Below are 17,850 nucleotides of genomic sequence, written 5' to 3'. Positions count from 1 at the left end.
CTGAAGGGCACCGATCAGGCAGATGAAAGTGGGGGGGGGTGGGGTAAATGAGGTAAACGCGGCATCGTTCACTGACCCGCGCAAACAGCACCACGGTATCGGAGAAGCCGCTCTCTCAGTCTGTTCGCGGGAATCGCATTATGTGAGGGAGGCTCATTGGGGAGGAGTTTGGGACTCAGAGCGGCGCGATTCAGTGCCCGGCAGCGCGCGGGGCAGATCGCATTACCCCGTCTGAGCGATTCGGGGCTCGCCGAGCAGCAGGTAATAGCGCAGGTGTCAGGCCCGCAGATTGCAATGGATGGGAGAGGGGACAGCATGGCCCCCGCAGGCCAAACACGGGAGTGTCAATGCTCAGCCAATGACACGGCGGGAACCGCCACGGAGAGACCCAGCACAGCAAGCCAGCGAACAGCGGTAACCCAACAAACAGCAGTAACCCAACACACAGGTAACTAAGGGCACCGACACAGATAGGGTAAAACAAACACAGTGCTAACTGCCACCCGACACCAGCATAGCAACTCCACACAACATGTGGCTCAGGAGTTGACCACGCCGATCAGTGCGCAGGGCAGCAATCGCAACACCGTGCTGAACTGCCACCGACGCAGCAGTACAACGCAGTCACACAGTTGCAATGATGAGCGACCAGCATAGCAACCCAACACAGTGTCAACTGCCACCGCGGGAAACCCCCACGTAGAACCCACACAGCAAGCCAGCGAACAGCGGTAACCCAACAAACAGCAGTAACCCAACACAGTGCTAACTGCCACCCGACCCAGCATAGCAACCCAACACACAGTGCTAACTGCCACCCGACCCAGCATAGCAACCCAACACACAGCAGTAACCCAACACACAACGCTAACTGCCACCCGCCCTTCTAATGGAGAGACCCAGCATAGTAACCCAACACACAGCAGTAACCCAACACACAGTGCTAACTGCCACCCGACCCAGCATAGCAACCCAACACACAGCAATAACCGCCACCCACCCTTCTTACAGAGAGACCCAGCACAGTAACCCAGCACACAGTAGAAACCGCCACCCGACCCAACATAGCAACCTCCTGTCTATCTAACGGAGAGACCCAGCATAGCAACCCAGCACACCACTGGGACAGTACTCTCATGACACACTTTCCAATGACACATTTATTCCTGCACTGTATTTTAAAGGGGGGTCTGTACACTGCGTTTAAAGAGCTGTTTAATAGAGCAGTATAATCAAATTATGGCTTTAGCCAATAGGATATTTTCAATTAAAGGAAAAACGGCAGGCGTGACAGCAATTGTGACCGGTCACCGTGGTAACTGTCAACTACGGAACGAGCGCAACAGCAACTGACGGCCATTAAAGAGAGCGAGAGGAGGAGGAGGAGTCAAAGTCGAGCGGAGAGGAGAGATGATGGCGTCCATTAAGGGCCACACATCAACCACTTTCCAAAAAAGTGCCTCACGTTACCGTCTCATCACACCATCCAAACCGCGCGTCACCCGTGAAAACTTCCGGCACCTCGCGGGCTCCATCACGTCCCGCAGATCACGCGCTGAGGGCCTTGCGTGGGGAATGTGACTTTCATGTAATTTCTGCCAAATTTATATGGAGAAATCCTCCCTGAAAGCCTGTTGGTATTTACCCCCCACCCCCCCCACCCCCCACCCCCCTCGACTCAAGTCAACGTTGTCATCAAATTTCCACAGCCAACAGCTAGCTGTTTGCTATCTGTTCTCCGGAAGAGAGGCATGATTCTGTTCCTATTACGGGATTTGGAAGGATACATCTGCTCTCTGAGGCAACGGCTCTCCTGTGGGCGAAGCCAACTGCACACGGACCAGAGGACCAGAGGACGGCCTGTTTAACTGCACACAGACCAGAGGACGGCCTGTTTAACTGCACACAGACCAGAGGACGGCCTGTTTAACTGCACACGGACCAGAGGAAGCGGTCGTTAGAGGAGCTCCCGTCCTCCTCCCTCTTTCTCCCGTCCTCCTCCCTCTTTCTCCAGATGCTCTGCAGGGAAATTGATTTCGAGGTGTTACAGCGGTTTTCATTCTCGCCTCAGACACTGGAGCGCCTGACGGACGCTTCATTACGCTCTCGGGCATTATTTATGCATCATACGCCAGCCGGTGCCCTTTCTGCTTCTCCGCCCCCCCTCCCCTCCCCAGATTTTAATCCACACGAGCACAAAAAAACAGAAAATGGATCACATGGACAATTGGGCCGGGGGTACTGAGGTGAAGTAAATCATTGAGAATCTGTGGGCGAGGAGTGGTGAATGGGATCTGAATACAAATGCAGAGCGCAAAAAGCCAAAAGATAAAATAAAATAAAAAGGTGAATCGCGGTGAAACTGACGCCCGAGTGACAGATCGCCGTCTCTGCACGAGGAAGAGGAGCACTGCTGACGCCACGGCAACGGCAACGTACTCTCTGTGCATGTCCTTTAAACACGTCCTCATCTAAGAACCGCAACAGCGCGCAATCAAGATGCACTCAGCAAACGCACGTCACCCAGCACGTCACCGAGACAGAGCAGCGGGGCTGACAGACAAGGAAGAGCAGCACACTCAGGCTTAATAAAAACGTGAAAATATTTTTATGTTTACAAATGGTCAAAAATCTTTCATCACACTGAAACCAATTTTAAATTAAACTAGATAGAGGGTGTAAAAGAGATCGAGGGAGTGTGTAACAGAGAGAGAGAGAGAGGAAGGTTACAGAGCGAGAGGGAGTGTGTCACACAGAGAGTGAGTGTAAGAGAGAGGAAAGTCAGAGAGAGAGAGAGAGGGAGCGTTTAACAGAGAGAGAAGGCCATAGAAAGAGCGAGTGTAACAGAGAGAGAGAGGGAGGGAGAGAGAGAGTGATGAACAGGCAGTGATATTTACCCTGAGGTGGAGTCTCTGCGTGGCGTTCTCCACCCTGTTGTCCGTGGACTCGGTCCTCCACCCGTCGGCTGGCTGGAGGGACACGCCCAGCAGGAGAGGAATCGCCCAAAGACTCAACCGGCCCATCGGTGCCACCCTGCCGGGGAAAGGACACGACAACCGTCACCCGCTGTGCCCCCCCTGTGCCAACGCCACTCATCCCAAAGCCACGCCTCCCATCCCAGCAGCAATGAGCAGCCAGGACCAATCACTGAGAAGCTCATTCATCTGGGCATATTCAGCTTCTCTACCACATCCACAGTCCCGTTGGCTAAGTTAATTGTTAATGTGATTGTCCCCCCATGAACATATGGATTCATTATCCTCAGTGCCAAGGATTTAAAAAAAAAAGAAATAACAGGTTACAGATGGGATTATTTTACTTTTGAATGTCCCCCACCCCTCGCAGACGCAGACACACGCACACACGCACACACACACACTCAGTAGAGGAGCAGTAAAATAGATGTGCGCTTCAGAGCTGTAAATATCGGCTCTCCTCCAGTCGGTGTTTGCGCTCCGGAGATCATGTGACTCGCTTGCGTGGGGAAAGTGGGCAAACGCGACGGTGTCTGCATTCCGATAAGGGCCCCGGCCGGGACAGGGACGAGCTACGGACGGCGGAAAGCCAGCCTGTCCGAGTGTCCCTACACACGCGAAACCATGTGATCACAGGGATGAGAGCCCGGGCCTTTGAAAACAAGCAGCAGATGAGGTCAGCCAGTCAGCCGCGGAAAGGCACTCAGACAGAGGCAGCGCTCTCTGCAGCCCGAGAGAGAGCGACAGACAGACAGACAGACAGACAGACTGCTCTCAAGCCCGTTTTTTAAGTTCAACAAAAGCAGGAGAAACCAACTTTGGGCGAGATAACCACTGAAGCCATGAAGTCAACATACAGATTTACTGAGATAATATTTTTTAAATCCTACTATTTACTATTATTATTATTATTAGTAGTAGTACAGAATTAGCAGTAGAAGTAATTGATTATTATTATTATAAGACAAAAGTGCCATTGAATCTGTCACTGTGTTATGTTAAGTATCCTTGCATGTTTAATGATAGAATTAGTGGCCGATGAGGAATGTGGTCTCACACTATGAACGTCAGGGTTTAATTACTCTCTACTAGACATACAGATAAGTAGCTTCAGCTAGCCCCAGCACCGTCCAGTCCACAGGCAGAAGCCCCTTCCCTTCATTCACAATCTTCTGTTATCATTACATTCACTTCCTGCCCAGAGACACCTCACTTCCTGCCTGAGGACACCTCACTTCCGGACAGAGGACACCTCACTTCCGGACAGAGGACACCTCACTTCCGGACAGAGGACACCTCACTTCCTGCCAGAGGACACCTCACTTCCTCCATTTGTCAGGACCTTGTCCTAAAAGCCAAAAAAGCAAACGCTAATATTCCCTCGTAAGCAGACGCTCCCACGATCACAATTATAAATCACGCGAGCAAGTTGTAAGTCAGTAGGTCTTCTTTCCACAGTTTTGATGTATTTGTGGCACAAAGAGGTCAAATTCTTCTAATCATAACACATGCAAAATAAATAAATAAATAAATCCAAGAGGGCCTGATCAATTTGTCTGTGGAAGTTATTTCGATGGATGCGCTGCCTTTTAATCAAAGGCGGGTGGGACGGGGCGGGGGGGGGGAAGGGGGGCTTTCTTGCGGAGACAGAAAGCCCGAGGGCAGGTCCCAACACACTTTTTACTGACGGATGTCTTTATATCATAAAACGCTTCTCCGCGGGGAAACGCTTCCCGGTCACGCAGTCAGAACGCTTGGCTGGCTCACACGCCTCCTTCAGTTCCTGTGTGCGCACACCGCAGACGGGGGTAGGCTGGGGGAATCAAACTCCCCGTCAGTGGTGGGGGGGGGGGGACGAGGGGGGGAGATGACTCGTATGTTATCCACCATCGCTCTGACACCAGGTTAACAGGATGAATTCTTCCAGGAATTTCGTATGACAAAGCAACGTGATAAATCTCCGCCATTTTGAAGTGTATCTGAAGTGAATTTATGAGGCCGGGGGGGCTCCGGGGAGATAAGGTTGTGAACTGTTATTTATACTAATGTGAAGATTTCTAACTGCAGCCCTCTTGCGACGGAGGCACCGCTGACAGTAAACCAACGGAAAGCAGATGAACCCTGTCTTTCTCAAATCCTCCTGCCCTATCTCTGCGCAGATTCTCAGAGAGGTGAATCGCAGCGCCCTGGATGTCTTAAACGTACTGAAATCCAGTACCAATTTTTTTTTAAACAACAGCTATCACAGCAGAAGATATTCATACATTTTTTTTTACAAGATGGGCAGAAGAAACGGCAGGAGCCTGGAGTACTCGAATGTGAGCACGTGGAGACTTGGATTCAAGCCTTCAAGGGCAGATCAGACTCCTCCACACTGTCACTTCTGGAAAACCTGCCCCCGTCGGAAACGCAAAACGATGTCGTCCGAGGGCGGCGCGTAACTCTCCACATGCCAAAACGAAGAGCACGTCCCCCAGAAGCTGATGATAAGGAGAGAGTTCCTTGACAGCCCCCAGCCTGTCTGAGAACCCCGATATTAATTATCGCGCCTCAGTCACACCTCTTCAGCACCTCTCCGTCTGGATGCAAGGGAGAAACGGAGCTCAGGGGAAGTAACGAGATCGGGGCGTAGCTGCTGAAGATGAAGGGCGACCTGCGCATTTTTAAGTTATCCACTCACAATGCGCCTCATTGTATTTGGGATCATTCCTCACTGCAAGTCGTTTCCTTCCGACCCTTTGAAGGTGCGAGATCACAGACATGCTGAACATTCTAAGCGGTTGAGCTCTAGAATGCTGACTTAGAATTTTGAAGAAGAAAAAGATTCCAAAAAAAGCCTACTCTTCAAAGGGTTAAAGAGCCGCGTTGTCTGAGATCAAGACTGATCGCACTCTCAGCAGAAGACAACACCGGCAGGCTAACCAACGCTGACATACTGTGTCCCACGAAAGGTCACTCTGAACATTGTGCCAAAGCAATTAGCATTTGAATTACATTACTGCACAGATCATCTCCGGTATTATCAAAGTGGATTCATCCTGACAAACAAAGAACACTTGATGGTGAAAATAAACTAAGGATCTGCAACAACCTCAGAAAAGTGAAATATAGTTTCTTAATTAAAAAGATCTGCAACAATCAAAAGTGAATAAGTTCTTAATTAAAAAGTCCAGCAAACTTACAAGTTCGAACCTCCCCTCCAGCAACTTCAAGCTAATCACAACGTTAGAGCACTACGATAAGTCAACGCATAACACAAATTAATTAGGCACATATGAACAGAAACGAATTTAATTTTGTCAGCAAAATGAAACAGAACTGATTTAATTGGGAGAAGCAATTGACAGTGGTTATATACTCTGTAAAGCACATGCAACCTGGAACATAAAAAGACACAGTTTTAATCATTGTGCATGTTGTGTGTGTTAATTCATGTTTGAGTACATTCACATGTGTGTGCGTGTTTACTTGTGTGTGTAGTCATCATAAATTGTACAGTATATGGCGCATAGTCGTAAAAGAAGCCATATTCCTAAGTGCACATCATAAAGATTCTTGTTTACATTGTGATATTCACATTAACATATGTTAAGTTAATAACCTTGATTCTCACCTGAAAAGATATAGTAAACCTATGAGTCACTGCAAGGACACAAGTAGAAGAACATGGAGGTTAAATAAAAAAAGGAACTACTCTGAAGCCACCATTTTCAGATTAGGTTATCAGTTTAATTAGCAACTGTCAATTTATTTGGTGAAGCCATTTATGTACATTTTAACACATTCTGCGAAAAGGCTTCCTTTTAGCCATAACAGTAGAAAGGTAATTTTCATTACTGGGGCATTACTTTACTCAATGAGGTTCACTTAACAACATTGACTCTGTCTATGTCTGTCTTTTTTAGATAACAACCTGGATCGCTCCTTGATGAACAGCCTTCCAAATTTACTTTCAATGGGAATTTGAGACATTGTTCTCCTTATCGCAAAATTAAACTGTATATATATCAACCAACAGAAATTTAGACCATACTTGTGTGGAACTTTACTTCACGCATTTTTTTAACCTGAAAATATAAAACTTTTATTTACAAGGTTCACAAGTGTTCCACTGCTGCAAATAACCTCTATTGGGGTGAATGCTTAACATCAGAATTCATAACAAAAGTCTCAAACTCGAATATCAGAGAGAGGCATATCGGCTAATAGTACTGCAACTAGCGAGGGCAAGGTATACGACACAAGCAAATTACGACAGACAAAAGAGAATGAATGGAGGTGGACGGCTGTAACCGGCACTGCCACAAAACAGTCGCAATGTGACCGTACCGCGCACCGAGTGTTCCTAGAATCTGCATTAGAAACCGCAATGGACATGCACGTGTTTCATAGTGCATAGCAACATTTTAGTTCGCATCGCTTCGTTGCGGTGAGTCGGACACTTTAAAAGAAAGGCATGTGTTTTACGTGAGATTTGTTTTTATTTGACACGTTGTCAGCTGTTTCTTTAGGTCACACCAGCTACAGCGGAGACATGATCTATGTCAAAGAAAATGACATTTCGTTTTCCTTTCGCTCCCGCAAACAAATGAATCATCCGTTTTCAGTGCACGGCGTGACGAAAGAATACGCCTATGGGACCGAGCGGACCGATTTCAGCACCGCGGCTGCGGAGAGCTCCACGTAAACGCGATGCAGTCCCCACTGAAGACATTCTACTGAAGAGAATTATTTCTAACGCGATTCAATTTAATAACGCGGCGTAAATATGTAGATTGCAATGCAAGGCGTTCGGAAAACTAACTCCAGTGGAGGAAAAGAAAAATCAGAACGATGACAACTTCACAGCTGTGAGCAGCCGGGGAAAAATACAAGGCACTACCGAAGTTAATGGGGGGGGCGAAGCTCTCGTTACCGCGATCTGAAAGGCTCTCCATCAAAGTCTGAATCGTCCCCTTAACACAGAATTTACCATCACTGTAGGACCGCTTTTCAAACCACCACCAATGGAGTATTCCTAAGATGCATTTTCTATAATTAAAGAGGACCATAAACAAAAAACAACAACTATGAGGGGTAAAATCAAGATCTGCCCGAACCGAGCCCGTGTCCATCGAGTCTGTTTATGGAGCGTCTCCAATGTCCTGCCAAACAGTCGAACTAAGAAATAAAGGATTCCATCAGGGCGAACCGAGGGAGAGAGCGATACGGCGATATAATTACTGCCGCGCGCTGACCGAACCCCATCATGTGTGCAGTGTTATTCAGCTCGCGTGCACGCACTGAGAATGCAACATATGCCCCAATTCAAGGACTTCACCTGCATATGTCTGCGTCTGCGAACTTCGAGTCCAAAATGTGTATATGCACGAGCCAATCGCTAAGGAAGCAGGGCGTTTGCCATGCGTAAATATGCACCATACACACAAAAACCGGTCGTGCAGCCCATGTTAAAGCAAGTGTGCCCGAGATCAAAATTGCTTTAGTACGTCAGTTTAACAATGCGAAAGCTACCGGGATAATGTCAAAGTAGGATACACACACAGTTTCAGCCTCAAAATACACATTTAGCCCCAGCAGCACTGGTGCTTTTTTAAACCGGGGAAATCTCTATCATTTCGGGTGGTCTTGCTTGATAACCAGTTCTGATATTAGTAAGAACAACATGTTTTAAGCATATTAATGGTTTTCAGCAGACTGCCAGTAGTAGCATCACCATATACAAACTTGAAAATGAAATAATCTTTCAGATAGTGTCTATGCATTTATCTTGACACCCGAAGCAAAAACATGTTGGTTTGTGCTGTCGAGAGACAGCGAATTTCCCCCTTGAACACGTTTTGAAACACAAATGCTCCCCTACCTGTCGTATTCCACTGGCGAATAAAAAATATGTAAGCGCCGTTAACCAGATCAGTCACAGGCGTATTCAGTCGAGACGGCAAAAGATTCTTAGTTCCACCTTCTGTCCGTTTGCAGATTAGTCTCGTGGCGCAGCTGGCTTTTTATTGAATTAGGTTTCGGAAGAACGTTGCGTGTTTCGCGTCCTCTACTCCTCGCGTCACTCCATTCTACCGCTCTGAATGTTTCTCAGTGTTACAGCTTGTCCTATTTCAACAGCTTCAGACTACACTCCTTTTGACGTCACCCGCTGCACGCACGGATCTACATATTCCGCGGTGTAATTGACACCTGTGTGAATTTTTTTTTTCGTCTTTGCGCAGCCCTTGACTTTCCAATTACAGATAAACAGGTTCCACCACAGTAAATAACCACAATGTTAATAACGCATGATAAAAATCACATTCTCTGCTTCATTTACCAGACTGAAAACAATTTAGAGTTTTCTATTTCTTTATTTATTTATCGAGGCTTTGTGTGCTGTGCTTCTTTGCAGCCGAAAAGAAAAGAATATGCACCATTTAATCAAACAGTAACAAAGACTGCAGAGATTAAAATTGACCCCGAAGACGCGGCGGGGGGAGATGGCGCGCGAGGCATCAACGCCGCTTGGTACTGCAACCGAGGCCCAGAGCTCGTCCGGTTCCCGGAACCACGTCAATTGGAAATCAATCAATCAATCAATCAGAGGATATGAAAGGTAGCCGGGTTACCGAGACACGTCTCAGTTAAATGCATGTTGCTTTGGCGATTCACGAAATGGGAATTAGGCGACTTCTTAAAGGCAACGGTTGTATGTCTAAGACTGCAGGTAGCGTCAAGTCAGTTTCTTTCCCCAGGAGCTGCATCAATATTACACACGGGAGGCTTGGGAAGAACAGCCTGAAGTTTTTTTCTCTGTCCCTCTTTCCCTTTCTTTCTCTTGTTCTGTTCATCTGTCTGTCTGTCTCTCTCTCTCTCTCAAATCTTAACAGCATTTCGTGATTTCATGCCCTTATTAATTGCGCACTTGGAAAAATCTAAAGCTGGACCTCTTTGGCAGGTCCACTTAACAAGAACAGTCCAAATCAGGGACCACAGTTGTTATGCATTTTCTTATTCTTTGCTGGGCACACTTTGCGTTTTTGAGGCAGGGTACTTGGGAAGTAAACGATCTAAGGAAAGATCATCCGTCTTCAATATCTCACGGAATAGCCTACGTATTATCTTCATGGCATTTGAACGGAGCTGGGTTTTTTTTTTTTTTTTTTTTTTGGTGGGGGGGCGGACTGCCTAATCTTACAATACGTGACACAATGGTTTGCTCCATTAAAATTACATAAATCGTTTTTAAAAATGCATGGACACTTTAATATTTATCAAGAAAAGAAAGAACTGCATCAGCCATGCACTTTCTTAAGTTCTTCATTGTCTGCGGAAAGCGTCGAACCTAAATCGTGCGCCAGAGCTGTCCGCGTGAAGCGGTACCGGCTCAGTCCGGATAATCAGAGCCGATGTTAAACCCGCATTCGGGAGGCGAGGATCTGACACGGGGAGGACCCACGTTAGGCCTTTCTGTTGGATTTGTAGCCGGCCTGCATTTCATAATTAGAATTAACCCTGGCACATTTTCAAGGCCTGTACAACCCCCAAACTAAGTAAACGCTATTTTCAAGATAACACCGTGGATAATAACATTTCCAGACGAACTGAACTGTAAATAAATTGCCCATTGCACCGGAGTCATGGATTCATTAATGACCAGAATTGGTAATGACCGATTTATCAGAAATTCATCAGAAATCTGTGCACAGCACACCATAATTAACTTTGGATTTTCACTGTCAAGCCAGGAATGAAAAAAGGACAAATTAAATTCCGAGTGGTTAATTCCATCCATCTATTCATCACTGCTACAGAGAGAGGGATAATGCCTTCTCCTTTAGTGTGTCGACTATCTCTCCATAATAATAGCTGAACAAATAAAGTTCTTAAATCTGTAGAACAAGGCGTTATTTATAACTAACATTACTAAAAAATTTTCAACAGCGGGCATTTTTTTTGTTGTTGTGCTAATTAGAATTAGGGAAGTGACAAGAAAGATATTTGTTATGATGCTCGACTCAAACGCAGAATATCTCCAAAAGCAGACCCCCCACAGCACAGCCTCTCACACCTTTTTGAAAAGTCTCGAAAGCCTTTTTTCATTTAATTCCTCTTCCTACCCAAAGTTTGTTTGACATAAACTTTTAGTAGTAAAGTTTCTCTCTTAAAGTGCAGGTAAAGAGGTCCCCACACACACACACAAGTGCGCACGTACACACACGTGCACACGCACACAGTCATTCCATGCAGAGGCCATGGTTACTGCCTGCTTTAGACACAGGTAAATTAAACGGTATTTTATAATCCTACTCCTACAGCATTGGCAGGCCTGTCTCAGCAGCTTCCTTACAGACTCATATATTGGCTCGTATCTTTATTTTCCTTCTTGCTACCTGACAGGTGTCATTGCCCAGCAGTTCCTTCACTCAGCGGTATCAGCAAATACGGCAGATAAATTACAGTCCTCTTATAACACAAAGAGCAATACAGTAGCGGCAACAACGGATGAGATGTTGTCCATTTTAATAGTAATACTCCTGTCTTTGTACAATTCAAGGGAAGATTTCTGCTGGCCCGGGCTCTGTTCTGGATAATATCTGTACAATGAAACACGTCAATGGCTATTATAGCAAGGCGAGGCAAAACCAGGGAGCAGTCAAATACAATTAGGGTTAACCCTTTTTTTTTGGAATGTTTTTTCAATTTCAAAATTCTAAATAAGTGTTCCAGAACTCCACTGCTTTCTGTCAACCAGCAGTGATTGTGACATCAGCATCAGAATGTTCAGTTAAGAACACTCTAATCACATATCTTGTGATCTCACGCCTTAAAGGGTTAAATGGCTTGATAAGGGTGCGTGCACGTGCGTGTGTGCACGCGTGTGTGTGTGTGTGTGACGTTAGCGAGACTGTTAAACCAGACTATCCTGTGTTCCACAGTCATATTCCACAGCCCCATGTTCCACAGTCATGTGTTCCAGTCGTATTCCAGTCGTGTGTTCCACAGTCGTATCAATCCTCATCACCTCTCCTCCTCTGCAGCAATCCTGTTCCTTACTGATGGTGCCAATAACAGCGTCGTTTTTCCATTACCACTGATGCCGTAAAGTTCACACTGTGAACCTTACTTACATATGCAGAACGCTACCTCTCTGAGAAAAAGGTTAACAGCTAAAGTCTTCTGATTTCCCACTCTTTCTCCTCTCCTTTACCTACCCTTCCATCTCCTCCTACCCTCCCCCCCCCTTGTATCCTGGTGAAAAGAAAGCATGTCAGAAAATGACTCCCTCCCCCACCCCCACCCCCACCCCCTGGGAAATGTAGGCAAAGTGCTGGCTGTGTCTTTGTTCCTGCAGGACTCGCTCTCAGGACAAGCCCTGCGCTTTTCATCTGTTACACAGGTGTGGGCTTCCCAACCCTAACCCCAACCCCAACCCCAACCCTCCATGTCCCTCGCTTTCCTCTGCTCGTGCTCACGGCTCGCCCTGGCTGATGCTCGGGTCCAGAGATCACAAAGAGGGAGAGAGCAGGCGATGGTGTAGCCTGGACTAAGGTACGGTGCTCTTCCTGCTCTAACCTGGGACTGGAGGGATTTGATGCATGTTCAGTACGGCTAACGTGCCCAAGAGCAGTATGTGGACACAATAAGCCTGTTATTGCACATGCAATCATGGCCTGGGTGCACTCAATTGAGCACTAATTCCCTACAGTACCTATGGGAGGAGATTTTATGTATTCCCATGACACAGTACTTGTTCTGCTACCATCAAACCAGTTTTATTTCTCTATTTAATTTTTTGCATTTGTTACCGGCTGAAATTAAATTAAAAATCGTTTAGAGTTTAGAACTTCGTAAAGTTCCGCTCGATTTGTCATCGGCTCTTCAGACACACTTTGAAGACACGGTTTGATTTTCTGCTACTTCGATAAAAAGATGTTTGTGATTATTTTTGTTTGTTCTAGTTCATAATCAAAGTATTTTTACCATCAAAATTCTCATCTTTCCCATTCAAGCCTCTCTGCAAGGGTAGCAGAGGGACTGCTGCCTTCTTTCATGGAAATGAACCAAAATAAGTTCCGGAAACATCTATCGGTATGACATAAACAAATCGCACAGCCCACACTTACATCAAGATCCTTTTTTTAACCTTTTTATAAATCTTTGTTTACTGCGAAGTGCACAAACTTTGAAAAGTTCCCTTATGCACATTTCATCACGCAAAATTTGCTAATGAATCTTAAAAGCGCGTTAAAAAAGGTGTTTAAAAAGTTTGAACAAAAAACACTGGAAGGCAGGGGTGATATTCAGAAGGCTCTGTAACTCTCCAAATTTGACAAGATAAACACAACAGACACCCTGACAGACACCGGTATGTACAGAGGGGGGACCTGAGGAAGAATAAAATTCTCAATCGTCACCGACGGCACCCTTATTATCAACAGCATAACTCCATGACAGGAACAATCTGCCGAAGGGATTTGTGCTTAAAGCAAGAGATTCACATCAATCTGATAATGTGGGCACGTACGGGGTTTGCAACAAATCTAAGATGGATGTGAACATTATGGTCAGGAGGACGAGCTCCTGGTTCCCTTAAATCAAACTTAATTTGTGCTATTCGAGCGAAAGAAATCCTGAGAGCTGTGTAAGACGCTGGCTGCATTAGCAAGTCCATCAGAGGAGCGCGAGTTAATTCATGGTTATTTCCCACAGTGCATCACTCTCAGGCGGCAGCGACGGCTGCGTACGGGCGGGCTGCGAAGCGACGGGCGAGCTCGCGGCGCCCGCACCCCTGCCGCGACGCGGCCGGACGAGTGTGGAAATCGCAAGACGACGACAATTACCGGGGAATTAAACGATCGCGGCGTTTGAAATGCGTAGCCCGCCAGGCGCTCTTCGGTTGCAAGGCAAAAGATGTTTTTGGCAGCTTTGTAACCGTTTTTCCTGCAAGGCCCAGTGGGAACACTGCCCCCTACTGGAAGAGCAATTTGGCTACAAAGGGAGGTGTCCCGTTCTCATCCTAACCTCTTACCCTTATTAGAAACGGCGCAGGGCACCCCAGTGTCCTGTCTAAATTTCCAATCTGTCACACTCAGTTTTTCAATTTACTGTAATAACATCCCATTTAATATAGCTGGATAGCCCCCCACCCACTCTCCACTCTCCACAACAGCAAATGTGTGATAAGTGTTCCACTTTCTCTTTTAAGGTGCTGATGAATTCAGCGTATTAAAATGCCTTAAATATTAATGAGCAATTATCCTGTGAGATGGCCTCACCTGGCGCCTTCGGTAGGGCATTAAGATTGGGCAGCTTGCAGCACGCGGGTGTCCACGAAATTCCGCTAGTAAAGATTCGCAAAGGAGTCGTTTCACCGACTCGCAGAGGGACTCATCAGCATTCACTGCACTGATGTAAGACTCACACGACTCATACGGGGTCTTAGGACTCTTAGGACTCACACGACTCATATGGACTCTTAGGACTCATACGACTCTTATGGACTCTTACGACTCATACGACTCATATGGACTCTTACGACTCATATGGACTCTTACGACTCATATGGACTCTTACGACTCATATGGACTCATACGACTCTTATGGACTCTTACGACTCATACGACTCTTATGGACTCTTACGACTCATACGACTCTTATGGACTCTTACGACTCATACAACTCATATGGACTCATACGACTCATACGACTCATATGGACTCTTATGGACTCTTAGGACTCATACGACTCATATGGACTCTTACGACTCATGCGATTCCTACTATTCCTACGACTCTTACGACTCTCTGAGTCACCAGGTTCACACTGGACTGAAAGATGGGCAGCAATGCAATTCGTCAAGAGACTCTTCGTCAATTTGAAGTGCGCCGGTCCATCCAACTACAGTAACGGACCCAGTTGCTTGATCCAAAAGTTTCAGCGCAAGTTATATCTCACACAAGCAATGCCAGGGCATAACTTCCACAGGGACGTGTGGGAAAGGTTCAGAAGCGATAATGAGAGTTGACTGGCTGGACCTTCCATTAAGTTTTGTTTATGTGCCCCCCCCCCCCTTCTTAATGTCTTATGGGCACCCAGGGTCGTACTCCAAGACTAGGCAACCCTCAGTCACGTCAGTAGGGAAATCTACCCTGCAAATCTGCCGTTGAATACAAAATAAATGAGCTTTCGATGTTTGTTTATCATACAGTATATATAATATGAGTGCATTTTTACAGAGATCCTGAAATGCATTTCAGGTCTGTTTAATATAAGAGTCACTACAGTTGCGTGAAATTATAACCCGGACAATGGGCCTGCTGTGCAGCCGGGTGCACTGCTGAACGGGAGAGAGGCCGCATTCGTACGGCGTATCAAAGGGAAACTCTCAGCTACACGAGGCTTTCATCTACGGCCTCTGCGCTGCCGTGGCGACGGCAATGAGAGGTCACGTGACGGTACCTCTCTCAGTGTTCCGCATCTCCACTGTGATCAGAGGCGCCAGAGTACTGTCCCAGTAGCTCTAAAAAAAAGTAAAACAGAGATTACCGTAATACTGATTTATTTTTATTTATTTTTTTAAGGATACAGTCGCCAAAAACGAAACGCATGACACTTTTTTTCATGAAATATGCATCAGTTCGGGTGGATTACCATTTCAGATTCACACTTCCCCCAAAGCCGTTCAGACTGAGCGCCAAATTGGGATTGTAAATGGGTTGTCAGTGGAGATCAAGCAGCCTGAACACATCCCTTCTGGTGATGCCTAATCAGCTGACTTTTTGTGGCAAAATTAATCCCTAGTTAAATATGCATGCTGGTTACCCATGATCATAATTATTATCATTGTCATAATGAAGGGGAAACAGACAGGCCAACGAAGTCAGGCCAAGCTTGTTATGCACAGATGCACAGAGAGATACTGTACAACCGCTGCCACTGGACCACTTGAAGAAAAGCGCTTTCTCACTTTCTTCCAGACGAAAACACATTTTGGAGGAAATTAAGCTCAAGTGCGTGAGCAGAGTCAAAGAGCAGGCATCACGCTCGACTGGGGAAGTGTCACAGCTGCAGGACTGAGACAGCTCTTCCAGAGCAGAGAGGGGGTTCCCCTTAGTGACCAGGGCAGGCAGCCACACACTGTTAGGCACATTACATTTACTTTTCCCGCCATTTTCATGGTCGTAAGCGCGGGGGCAGCAGTGTGGTATAACGGGTAAGGAACTGGGCTTGTAACCGTTAGGTCACAGGTTCAAATCCTGGGTTGGACACTGACGTTGTACCCTTGAGCAAGATGCTGAACCTGTGTTGCTTCAGTATATATCCAGCTGTATAAAATGGATGCGATGTAAATGCTGTGTAAAAGTCGTGTAAGTCGCTCTGGATAAGAGCGTAGTGTAGTGCCAGTAACGTAGTGTAATAATGCATAATAGAACAGAAACTACTTAGGGAATCTGCAGTTTATGTGTTGAATCAGGGCTGTGTCAGGCTGTTTAGATAGCACAAGCTATCCAGTAAATGATGTCAAAGTGGACCTAGCCCATTTCAACTTTAATTTAGTGGTGATAACATAGGCAGTCAACCCTTAGTTCTTGTGCAGTTTCTTTCCATTAATCACATAACTTGATGGGTGATTTTTCTCTCAAATGGCAGTTTGAAATAACACATTTGTGCTGGTGTACAGCACCAAGCCTTGCTTGTAACTACAGTAGGTAGAGTAACTCCAGACCTCGGTGATGAGAAAATCTAGCAGTGGTGCTGAAATATCACTGGCTGGTCGCCAGGATATGAGAGACAGTGAGAAACCTATTATTATTATTCTTTTTCGTTTACACATTCACTATTTAATTTCATTATATTTGAACTCCAATTATAATTTTAGAAGTATTAACTATTGTTCATGTGTCACTTCTACTGTTATACAATTCGTTTTTCCTGTTTGCTTTGGCAATATGTAGGCTGCTATACGTATTTAATGCCGATAAAGCTAATTGGATTGAGAGACAGACAGAGAGAGAGAGGGGGTTTGAGGAAGAAGAGGGGTGAAACTATTCTTTAACCCTCTTCCTGAGTAGCGCTATAGGCATGGTAAACAAACGGCAAAACAAACGGCATAACAAAAGCTAACTGACCACATCCCTCTATATAACCCGTCAGCTGTACCGCAGGAGCATGATGTCAGGACACGACCGTCTGTTCGCGTTACTTGCGTCTGGCTCCGGCTCGTTTGCCGCGCTCAGCAGTGACCGCGAGCCACTTTATCTTTAACGTCGCGCGAGCAGCAACTGCCTCGGTGCCGTCAATAACGCGGCGGAGACGTGCTGAAACTGAAACTGAAACGGATAAGCGCGACGACGAGACGACGGAAGAAGCAGAGAGAGAAGCTGCGCTAAGCGGGCTGAGCCCCCCCCCCCCGCCCCGTTCTGCAGCGGAGTGGATCAAAGCGCTGCAGGCAGATCAGCCCAGCGCGAGGCAGGCTGCGCTGCGTGAAGAGGAGGAGAGATGGAGGGCGAAAACCGAAAGTTTAACGGGTACAAGTGGGAGGGCAGAGAAAACCATATCACTCTCAAATTCCATCTTTTCCTATTTACACAACCTAACTGGCATTTAAGCATAGCCTTATACCCTTAGCTTACTGAACTCATTAATAAAAAAGAATATATATAGTTTGCATCTCTGGAGCCCTGAGCTTCACCAGCCCTGATTATATTTTTATTTTCGTTTTTTTTCAGGGTCAGTTGCTATCTGCTCTTCTGAACTCCTGACGGACTCCTGGACTGCTGAACACAGGAAAAGTTTGGTCATTTGCATAGTATGCAATTAGCCTCTGTTTCAGATGTCTCCTGAGTAAATAAACAATGTAATATAACATTTGGTGTTGACCCCTCCT

At 46.2% G+C, this 17,850-nt stretch overlaps 1 protein-coding gene across 5 annotated transcripts in view; it reads right to left on the bottom strand.

Moving 5' to 3' along the window:
• Positions 1-17,850, bottom strand: part of fstl4 (follistatin-like 4) — a 247,226-nt gene that overhangs the window by 143,969 nt on the left and 85,407 nt on the right. For 4 of the 5 annotated variants that reach the window (XM_064349753.1, XM_064349757.1, XM_064349754.1 and 1 more), the window contains one exon: positions 2,898-3,033. In XM_064349753.1, coding sequence (XP_064205823.1) covers positions 2,898-3,023 — 126 coding nt within the window. In that variant the 5' untranslated portion in view covers positions 3,024-3,033. Of the gene's footprint in view, positions 1-2,897; positions 3,034-8,838; positions 9,089-17,850 lie in introns of those variants that run through there. The other variant, XM_064349756.1, reaches the window with a different exon arrangement.

The sequence above is a fragment of the Anguilla rostrata genome, chromosome 9 (genome assembly GCF_018555375.3).
Source record: "Anguilla rostrata isolate EN2019 chromosome 9, ASM1855537v3, whole genome shotgun sequence".
In the NCBI taxonomy this organism is placed as follows: Eukaryota; Metazoa; Chordata; class Actinopteri; order Anguilliformes; family Anguillidae; genus Anguilla; species Anguilla rostrata.
Note: the sequence above shows the minus strand (reverse complement) of the source record. Positions and strands in the feature narration are given on the sequence as shown.